The sequence below is a fragment of the Coregonus clupeaformis genome, chromosome 29 (assembly GCF_020615455.1).
Source record: "Coregonus clupeaformis isolate EN_2021a chromosome 29, ASM2061545v1, whole genome shotgun sequence".
Classification (NCBI taxonomy): domain Eukaryota; kingdom Metazoa; phylum Chordata; class Actinopteri; order Salmoniformes; family Salmonidae; genus Coregonus; species Coregonus clupeaformis.
This window is the reverse complement of record NC_059220.1, coordinates 32,054,544-32,064,982: the sequence shown is the minus strand read 5'-3', so window position 1 is coordinate 32,064,982 and position 10,439 is coordinate 32,054,544. Positions and strand designations below refer to the sequence as shown.

Below are 10,439 nucleotides of genomic sequence, written 5' to 3'. Positions count from 1 at the left end.
GAGGAAGAGAATAAAATATTGGGAGAGGGTTTGGGGAGGGAGGGGTGATTGTCCTAGCTACCTCTTGGCTTCAACCTGTCATCTAGGAACCATAGTGCCCTGGGTACACCTCCAGTCATTCCCCAGGGTGAGGCTGCCATAGAGGCATGCAGGGAACCCCATTGGTATCTATCTCTGACTAGACTAGCTATGGGCTCCCAGTCAAATAAGAGAAAAGCCTTCAGAAGATCCCCAAAAGCTTAGTAAAGTAACTGTTCACCAATAAAAAAAAAACTAAATCCAGCATACATAAATAGCATTTAATTGACAATATACAGAACAGATATATAGCAGTTTGTCTTTGTATTTTCTCTGTTCTAGCAAACATACAGTCATCTGCATCATTAAGGGGAATGTGTAGCGTAATCAATTATTTTGTAGAATGGGAGAGGGAGAGAAAGAGAAAATGAGAGAGAGAGAGAGAGAGAGAGAGGGAGAGTGAGTGAGGGAGAAAAAAGAGAGAGAGAAAGAGAGAGTGTGTGTGCAGGGTCTGCTGAGTGTGGCTCCCCTGACGGCTGTCGGACACGGTCGGCTCCCCCCTCTCCCCATCACTCCTCATACCTCGCCCTCTCTCCTTCACTCTGTGATGAGTCCAGTCGTCGGTCCAGCGTGTGGTCCGTCTAGAGCAGGATACGGTATTTGAGTGCGCGGGGGACCCTGTTGATGACCAGTCTGCCATCGTAGCTGAGAGAGGCAAAGAGCCATGGGTCTGCTGAGGACCACTCTACTGCGTACACACTGTCCTCATGCTCCTCAAAGGTAGAGATGATACTGTCCTGCAGGGGCTCCTTACTCCTAGACCACACATGCACGCACACACACACACAGATTCACACACACAAATTCACGCACATGCACACACACAAAGAAAGTGTGAATACGGAGTTGAATAGGAAGAGTTCTTATTTTTTTATTTTGAGGGGGTGGATCAGCTTAAATATTGCAGATAGATAGTAGCTTCCATCAACGTAATTGTCTGCATAATTTCCAATCCCCCATATACAGTGCATTCGGAAAGTATTCAGACCCCTTCACTATTTCCACAGTTCCTCTGTGGAGATGGGAGAAACTTCCAGAAGGACAACCATCTCTGCAGCACTCCACCAATCAGGCCTTTATGGTAGAGTGGCCAGATGGAGACTTTTGGCAAACACCGTTTGGCTCTTTTAAGGTACAAACTGCAAGAGGACAATGATGTACTTATAACTAATGGTACAATGGACGTAACTACTACAGTGACAAGTGTTTGTACCCCTTTAAGTACAATTTGGTAACTTTTTTTCTGAGCGTGTGCATGCTATTCACAATGTGTAGTGACAGTTATTTGGCACAGAAATGGAACCATCACAAAATAGGGCATTGGCACAGAATAGGTGAAGTTCAAGACCAGAGAACTAGAATCAGAGTACCAACTCTAGATTCAACTGATCAAATTGAATCTAGAGTAGTAACTGTTGCATTGAAAATCTGATGAAAGATTATGACAGTGGACAGTTATGGTTGAGATTGGTACAGTATGGCTATAAGAGGGGGACAGTTCTGGACAGATATGTTAGAAAATGGTCAGTGTTGACAGCTTTGACTGAGTGGACAGATATGTCATAAAGGTTTTGACTTAGTGTCCATACTTCTTGTCCTGGTGGTTATCCTCTCCGTCGCTGAGGTCATCGTCGTCCACCAGGTGACCGAAGGGCTCGGAGGAGATGGACACCATGTTGGACAGAATCACCCTGCTGTCACTGCTGCCGGTCAGCAGCAGCTGATCATGAGAGTGGTTGTAGCGCACGCTCCACACCCTGGGTGGTGGGCACACACACACACACACAAAGAGAATCAGTGAATGGGTGTTTTTAATCCATCTATATATTCTCTCTTTCCTTTTGTCGCTTATCCCTTTGGCTCCTCAGTCCATGTACGTGTGTGGTAATTGAGATGGATCTGGGCTTTGTTTCTCTGCTGCTTAGTTTGTACTGCCGTGAGGTGTTGTGTAATTATGGTTAGCTAATAAAGGTAATGATTTTGTAAACACCTACGCCATCTCTCTCCTGCACTCTCTTTTACTTCTTTCACTTGCTGTCCTTCTCTCCCAATCACCATGTTCGTTCTCTCTCTCTCTCTCTCTCTCTCTCTCTCTCTCTCTCTCTCTCTCTCTCTCTCTCTCTCTCTCTCTCTCTCTCTCTCTCTCTCTCTCTCTCTCTCTCTCTCTCTCTCTCTCTCTCTCTCATAGAGAATGCTTGGAGGATAACTGGGCTGTTGACATAAAATGAGGCTCAGCGCACCCTTTCCCTGTGTTCGGGTAATCCTCTTCCCTCCTGAAAAAATTGTCCCTCAGAGCACTGCTCAGAAATCACACACTGGAGCCTACTATCAGAATGGGTTCACATCTACACTGTTCTGGATACATTTGGCCAGTCCACTGTATGCATGTACAGTATGTATGTGTGTGTGTGTGTGTGTTTTTTATTTATAATTTTTTTTTGGGGGGTGGGGGGGTGTAGGATGGATGTGTGTGTATACGGTAATGCAATGTACTTAACCATCTCAGAATGTATGATTGTAGCAGCAACAAACTTCTCCACAGCATGGTTTGGCTCTCAGACAGAGTCATTATCTATTCAGCTCACACCAGAGAGAGAAAGAGAGACAGAGCGTGTCTCTACACACACACACACACACACACACACACACACACACACACACATACGCCTGAATACTGCAGTGCACTGTGTCCAGCTACTTACATAGCCCTGAGCACTGCAGCTCATCACAGAATAGCTACAGTAACCCGCACCGGAACACGGCAGTGCAATGTACTTAACCATCTCAGAATGTATGTTTGTAGCAGCAACAAACTTCTCGTCATAACAACACATACATTGTGACAGGGTCAGTATACAATAAGCTAAAAGCACACATACATCAGTGGAATATGACTGTTCAGCAAAATGATGCTAATTGGTAGGAATGTTGTTCATGTTCTGTTGGTTGTGTAAAGAGGGGGTTTGAGGCTATAATTGCAATGGTATACAGTGCCTTCGGAAAGTATTCAGACCCCTTGTATTTTTCCACATTTTGTTACATTACAGCCTTATTGTAAAATGGATAAAAAATACCCCATAATGACAAAGCGAAAACAGGTTTTTAGAAAGTTTTCCAAATGTATAAAAATAATAATTAAAAAAATACGTTTTTACTTAAGTATTCAGACCCTTTGCTATGAGACTCGAAATTGAGCTCAGGCGCATCCTGGTTCCATTGATCATCCTTGAGATGTTTCTACAACTTGATTGGAGTCCACCTGTGGTAAATTCAATTGATTGGACATGAGAAGGACCTTGGTCAGGGAGGTGACCAAAAACCTGATGGTCACTCTGACAGAGCTCTAGAGTTCCTCTGTGGAGATGGGAGAACCTTCCAGAAGGACAACCATCTCTGCAGTACTCCACCAATCAGGCCTGCATGGTAGAGTGGTCAGACGGAAGCCACTCCTCAGTAAAAGGCACATGACAGCCCACTTGGACTCTCAGACCATGATAAACAAGATTCTCTGGTCTGATGAAACCAAAATGGAACTCTTTGGCCTGAATGCCAAGCAGAAACCTGGAGGAAACCTGGAACCATCCCTATGGTGAAGCATGGTGGTGGCAGCATCATGCTGTACGGACTGGGAGACTAGTCAGGATCGAGGCAAAGATTAACAGAGAAAAGTACAGATGGATCCTTGATGAAAACCTGCTCCAGAGCGCTCAGGATCTCAGACTGGGGCAAAGTTTCACCTTCCAACAGGACAACGACCCTAAGCACACAGCCAAGACAAAGCAGGAGTGGCTTCGGGACAAGTCTCTGAATGTCCTTGAGTGGCCCAGCCAGAGCCTGGACTTGAACCCGATTTAACATCTCTGGAGAGACCTGAAAATAGCTGTGCAGCAACGCTCCCCATCCAACCTGACAGAGCTTGAGAGGATCTGCAGAGAAGAATGGGAGTAACTCCCCAAATACAGGTGTGCCAAGCTTGTAGTGTCATACCCAAGAAGAATCGATGCTGTAATTGCTTCAACAAAGTACTGAGTAAAGGGTCTGAATACTTATGTAAATGTGATATTTAAGTTATTTTATTTTTTAAATATAAATTCGCAAAAATGTCCAAAAACATGTTTTTGATTTGTCATTATGGGCTATTGTCTGTAGATGAATGAGGGAAAAAAACAATTTAATCAATTTTAGAATAAGGCTGTAACGTAATAAAATGTGGAAAAAGTCAAGGGGTCTGAATACTTTCCAAAGACACTGTATATGCTGTGTGTGAGTGTATGTGCATGTCCGTGTGTGTGTGTGTGTGTGTGTGTGTGTGTGTGTGTGTGTGTGTGTGTGTGTGTGTGTGTCTACAGTGTGTGACAGGTGCCCACCAGTGAGAGTGCTCCTCCAGGCTCTTGACTGGCTCGTTGATGTTTCTCACATCCCAAAATTTGACCTTGCAGTCGTCCCCACAGCTGGCCAGGTAGTACTGTTTGTTGGGATTGAAGTCCAGGTCTCGAACCAGCTGCCCATGAGCATTCTCTATACAGTAGATCTGACTGGGAAAGAGAGAGAAAGGGATGAGGGGGAGGAGAGAGGGAATGAGAGAGAGAGAGAGAGAGAGAGAGAGAGAGAGAGAGAGAGAGAGAGAGAGAGAGAGAGAGAGAGAGAGAGAGAGAGAGAGAGAGAGAGAGAGAGAGAGAGAGAGAGAGAGAGAGAGAGAGAGAGAGAGAGAGAGAGAGAGAGAGAGAGAGAGAGAGAGAGAGAGAGAGAGAGAGAGATGAGGGTGAGGAGAAGGGTGAGAAAAGGGGAATGATGCGTAAGAGAGATAGAGAGAGTGAACACCACAGCAACCCTGATGACATAAATCAGGGAGAGAAGCCTGTAGTGGTACTGTACAGTAGGTGAAGGCAAGACTGTATTTCCTGTCCTATAAAAGCCTGATGTGTAATAAAGCCAGGAGTCATAACCACACACGGCCTTGGCTTCCTGATCCTGCTCCTCCCTGCTGGGGAGAGGTAAGTGCTAAGGCATGAAGAAAGAACTGAAAGAGCAGAGAAGAGAGGAGAGACTTTTCTGCTTCAGATGCTGTTTATGTTGTAAACCTTCTCTCTTCTCTATTTCTCAACAGGACCCCGTACCCTTCCTCTCATCTCCTCTTCTGTCCTCTCCTCCCCTTCTCCAGTCCTGCCTACCTCTCATCCTCCCTCCACCCCTCCTCTAATTTTCCCTCCCTCTCCTGCTGTGATGACTGAAGAGGATCCAGGGCGGTCTATGGAACAGTGTTAGACCCAGTGTTCTCTGCTCCACCAGACACCATCTACCCTGCTGATCTCATTATGCAAATAACATGCTAATTAAAAATCTCATTAAAAGGGAGGGAAAATAAAATAACCTGAGGGGATTCAATGAGATCAGGATGACAGTCTGTATGGCTCTATGACTATATGGTTTGTAAGGTTCTGCCACTGGACCTCAGCAAACTGGATGAGACCAGACTGGGACTTCACAGAGGGACCAGACACTGGCAGCAGCTCCCTTCCTCTCACCAAAAAAAATGTCAACACTCTTTAATCTTGTGAATTTTAAAATGACTTGAGTGTGTGTGTGTGTGTGTGTGTGTGTGTGTGTGGAGTCACTTTGCTGTCGAGTGCACAATCTGCCCACCATTGACTGACTCGGCATGACCTCTGACCAGGGGTGTAACAGTGTGTATGTGTGTGTGTGTGTCTGTGTCGTAAACTCTGCCCTCCATGGAATAGGACGTGCGGGGGAAATGGAGCAGGAAATTGGGTTAGTTTCGGTGCTTCCAGAATGCTTCTGAGCACCCTGCTCCACTCCCTCTACCCAGCAAATATTAAATGGGGATCCTGAGCAAAGCCTGGCTGGAACCCTCCTGACAAAGTATTAAGGATTATATGCCTTCCTAGCCTAAGCCTGGGGACACAGTGAAACCAAATCGAAACTCATCCTCCCTTACGTCAGTGAGGGCCAGAACAGGCTATTACACACAGGCACAGGCCCACGAACGCACGCAAACACACACACGTACACACACACACACACACACACACACTGTAAAGGGGTTACTATGAATTTGACAGTCATTTACAGGCAGCTTTGTGGCAAGTAAATTTCTGTATTTAATATTACAGTACACAGGGGCACAACTTTCACTGGGGATGGGGGGGTGTCATGTCACCCCCACATTCTGAAATTGCATTTATGTCACCCCGGTTTTGTCATTGCACTGTGATACAAAAAAGCAGCATCGGTGTGCGTTAGGACCATGCGGACGCCTCAGAGCAGAGTGGTCGGGTAGGCTGTTTGGCTGCGTCAGCTGGCTAGATTTAGGACTGCACGGACACCATCACAGAGCATTTGGACAGGCTGTGTGAAGGCAATGCTTCTGAAAGGCCTGCTTATAACTGGCAAGGGACAGTTGAACAGAGGCAGCTGCTGACGGTGTGTATGTGTTGCGCTCTTTCTCTGAGTTGTAAAAGCAAGCAGTGCAGATACTGGCTACTCTTTAGTTGACTGATGTTAGCTAATGTTTCATCCCCTCTCAACTGAGGTGAATGAATTTAGCCAGTTCAGCTCTAGCCTCTAGCTATCTGTCAGATAGTGCTATAATAATAGGCTCCTCATATTGCTATCGAACAGCTGTTGTGTGTATGGAAATGTTGTTTTGTAACCTTTGTTTTGTCCCGTTTCAACAGAAGGAAATTAATTTGGCTAGCTTTCGCCAGTTGATGTACCAGCGTGAGAGAGCTAGCCAAAAGTATTATTTTTGCCTCAATCACACTAGACCTGAATCAAACGAGATGAAACCAGTGGCCAAACGATTGAAGACCGATATTCTGACGTTTTTGCAGCGCAATGTGAGCTTTCATTAGTCAGTATAGCAATGTAACGTTCTTGATCTGTCAGTTTCCCTAGCTAATTCCCTACTTTTCACACTGACACAGTAATAAACAGCTATACAGGCTTCACTGTCATGTTGCACAGTCAGTTCACAACACTATGCCCATCATGTCTTAGCAGGATCAGTTGGTGACAGGTGTCCCAGCAGGGTCAGGCAGCCAGGGAAGACCAGTCTCTTACGGAGCAGAGGTGAATATAATAATGTGATCAGTATCAGTGAGTTAAACTATTCTCCTTACTGTTTTCAGTAGTTTCTAATAATTAAACATACAATATCACTTGATTGTAAAGTATATACAGTGAAAAAAAGTATTTGATCCCCTGCTGATTTTGTACGTTTGCCCACTGACAAAGAAATGATCAGTCTATAATTTTAATGGTAGGTTTATTTGAACAGTGAGAGACAGAATAACAAAAAAATCCAGAAAAACGCATGTCAAAAAGGTTATATATTGATTTGCATTTTAATGAGGGAAATAAGTATTTGACCCCTCTGCAAAACATGACTTAGTACTTGGTGGCAAAACCCTTGTTGGCAATCACAGAGGTCAGACGTTTCTTGTAGTTGGCCACCAGGTTTGCACACATCTCAGGAGGGATTTTGTCCCACTCCTCTTTGCAGATCTTCTCCAAGTCATTAAGGTTTCGAGGCTGACGTTTGGCAACTCGAACCTTCAGCTCCCTCCACAGATTTTCTATGGGATTAAGGTCTGGAGACTGGCTAGGCCACTCCAGGACCTTAATGTGCTTCTTCTTGAGCCACTCCTTTGTTGCCTTGGCCGTGTGTTTTGGGTCATTGTCATGCTGGAATACCCATCCACGACCCATTTTCAATGTCCTGGCTGAGGGAAGGAGGTTCTCACCCAAAATTTGACGGTATATGGCCCCGTCCATCGTCCCTTTGATGCGGTGAAGTTGTCCTGTCCCCTTAGCAGAAAAACACCCCCAAAGCATAATGTTTCCACCTCCATGTTTGACGGTGGGGATGGTGTTCTTGGGGTCATAGGCAGCATTCCTCCTCCTCCAAAGATGGCAAGTTGAGTTGATGCCAAAGAGCTCTATTTTGGTCTCATCTGACCACAACAATTTCACCCAGTTCTCCTCTGAATCATTCAGATGTTCATTGGCAAACTTCAGTCGGGCATTACCTTTTATCTAGAATCTCCAGTTGATACCAGCTAGCCAGCTAACTAGCTACTTGCTATTAGCCACCGTTAGCGGTTTTCACCCAGAAAATCGGATTTTCTGCCGGAATAACTGAATCACTGGACATTAACACCGGATCGCAACTAGCTAGCCGCAACCGAATTGGATGTTGCTGTTTGGCTAATCACCACTGCCCCTGAAGCAAGCACCAGTTAGCCTTGAGCCAGGCCCATATCCCGGCTATCTACCTCTCTGTCTACCGGACGGGAGTAGCCAGCTAACTAGCTACTTGCCATTAGCCACCGCTAGCGGTTTCTCACCATTGTCCGTGGCCTACACTACCTACCTACCAGCCAGCTTTAGCCTGGACTATTATCGCACTGACTGCCCAGTCTGCACTGTCTGCACAGCGCGTTATCAACCCAGAACATATCGTTTTTTCTGCCGGAATCACTAATTCACTGGACCTTTAACACTGGATAATCGTAGCTAGATAGCTGCAATCAAATGGACGTTGTTGTTGGCTAATCAGCCTCGAGCTAGCCGCGAGCCAGGCCCTTCTCCCGGCTATCTACCTCTCTGTCAACCGGACGGGACCTCCTAGTGTTGACACGGAGCCCCGCCGATCCAACACGACTGGTCTGCCGACAAAATCGTCTGATGCGATTACAACAGGTTTCCCGTTACGACGTCGACCACGAAGATCCATCTGCTAGATCCCGGCCCGCTAGCACACGCTAGCCGTGGCCTCTTGCTCGCTAGTGTTATAGCAGCCCCCGAACTACCTCCGAACTCTCCTATTGCTGTTCACCGGACCTTATGATAACTCAGCTATACAGCTGTTGCCTGCTGGACTGTTCCTTTATACGGTACCGCATCCTGTTTATGTTTAGCCTCAGCCCAAACTTTGTCGCCATTACCAGCTGTTGTCTTAGCTCTCTCGAATAACACCCGTGATTACTTTATGCCTCTCTCCCATGTCAATATGCCTTGCTTATTGCTGTTTCGGTTATTTCTTATTGTACTATTTCACTGTAGAACCCCCAGCCCAGCTCAACCTGCCATAGATAGCTCCTTTGTCCCACCCCCCATACACGCGGAGACCGACTCAATCGGTGCCTCCAGTGATCCTATCTCTTTCATCGTTACCCAACGCTTAGGTTTACCTCCACTGTACTCATATCCTTCCATATCCTTTTCTGTACATAATGCCCTGAATCTATTCTACAACGCCCGGAAACCTGCCCCTTTTTTTCTCTGTACCCAACGCACTAGAAGACCAGTACTTAAAGCCTTTAGCCGTATCCTTATTCTACTCCGCCTCTGTTCCTCTGGTGATGTAGAGGTTAACGCAGGCCCTGTAGCCCCCAGTATCACTCCTACTCCCCAGGCGTTATCATTTGTTGACTTCTGTAACCGTAAAAGCATTGGTTTCTTGCATGTTAACCTCCGAAGCCTCCTCCCTAAGTTTGAGTTATTCACTGCGTTAGCACACTCCGCCAACCCTGATGTCCTAGCAGTGTCTGAATCCAGGCCACCAAAAATTCAGAAATGTCCATCCCCAACTACAACATTTTCCGTCTCGATAGAACTGCCAAAAGGGGTGGGGTTGCAATCTACTGTAGAGATAGCCTGCAGAGCTCTATCGTACTATCCAGGTCTGTGCCCAAACAGTTTGAGCTTCTACTTCTAAAGATCCACCTTTCCAGAAATAAGTCTCTCACTGTTGCCGCTTGCTACAGACCCCCCTCAGCCCTGAGCTGTGCCCTGGACACCATATGTGAACTGATTGCCCCCCATCTATCCTCTTGCAAAAAATGCAGATTCTGCATTTGTGCACTCTGGATTCCGAAACTGGAAAAAGTTTTCACATGCATGCAGCCATGCACACAAGGTTGCCCTTACCACTCACTGTCACCAATCATAGCCAGTGGCTACCCAACTTTCTAAAGTAAGAGCTGTAAAGCAGAATGAAGCAAGGTCTTGCCTTAGGAAAGTAGTGGGTTCTGTCCATCTTCTAGCACGTCAGGGATCAGCTCTCAGGGGCTATGAAGCTATCGAAGGTAATCTGTACCAGTTACTGAAAGCTAGAGCTGAAGATGGTCCTGTACTCACTACATGGCTAAAACGCAAGTCAGGATTATACAAGCTCACAAATCCAAAATGAAATCTTGAGCATATTGGCCAACATCATTGTGAGAGACATCACAAAGAGAATCCACAATCTACCACTGCTCCAGTACTACATAATTATTGATGGTACACAAGATGTCGGGGGAATAGAACAATAGTCGTTCTGTATGTGTTACGTGGTT

The 10,439-nt window shown here is 46.0% G+C and overlaps 1 protein-coding gene across 2 annotated transcripts in view; it reads right to left on the bottom strand.

The window, feature by feature from the left end:
* Positions 1-278: 278 nt before the first annotated feature.
* eipr1 (EARP complex and GARP complex interacting protein 1) overlaps positions 279-10,439 on the bottom strand; it is a 68,648-nt gene continuing 58,487 nt past the window's right edge. For both annotated transcript variants that reach the window (XM_041855391.2, XM_041855392.2), the window contains 3 exons: positions 4,446-4,613; positions 1,668-1,835; positions 279-834 (listed from right to left, as the gene is read on the bottom strand). In XM_041855391.2, the coding sequence (XP_041711325.1) occupies positions 660-834; positions 1,668-1,835; positions 4,446-4,613 (511 nt within the window). In that variant the 3' untranslated portion in view covers positions 279-659. The remainder of the gene's footprint in view (positions 835-1,667; positions 1,836-4,445; positions 4,614-10,439) is intronic.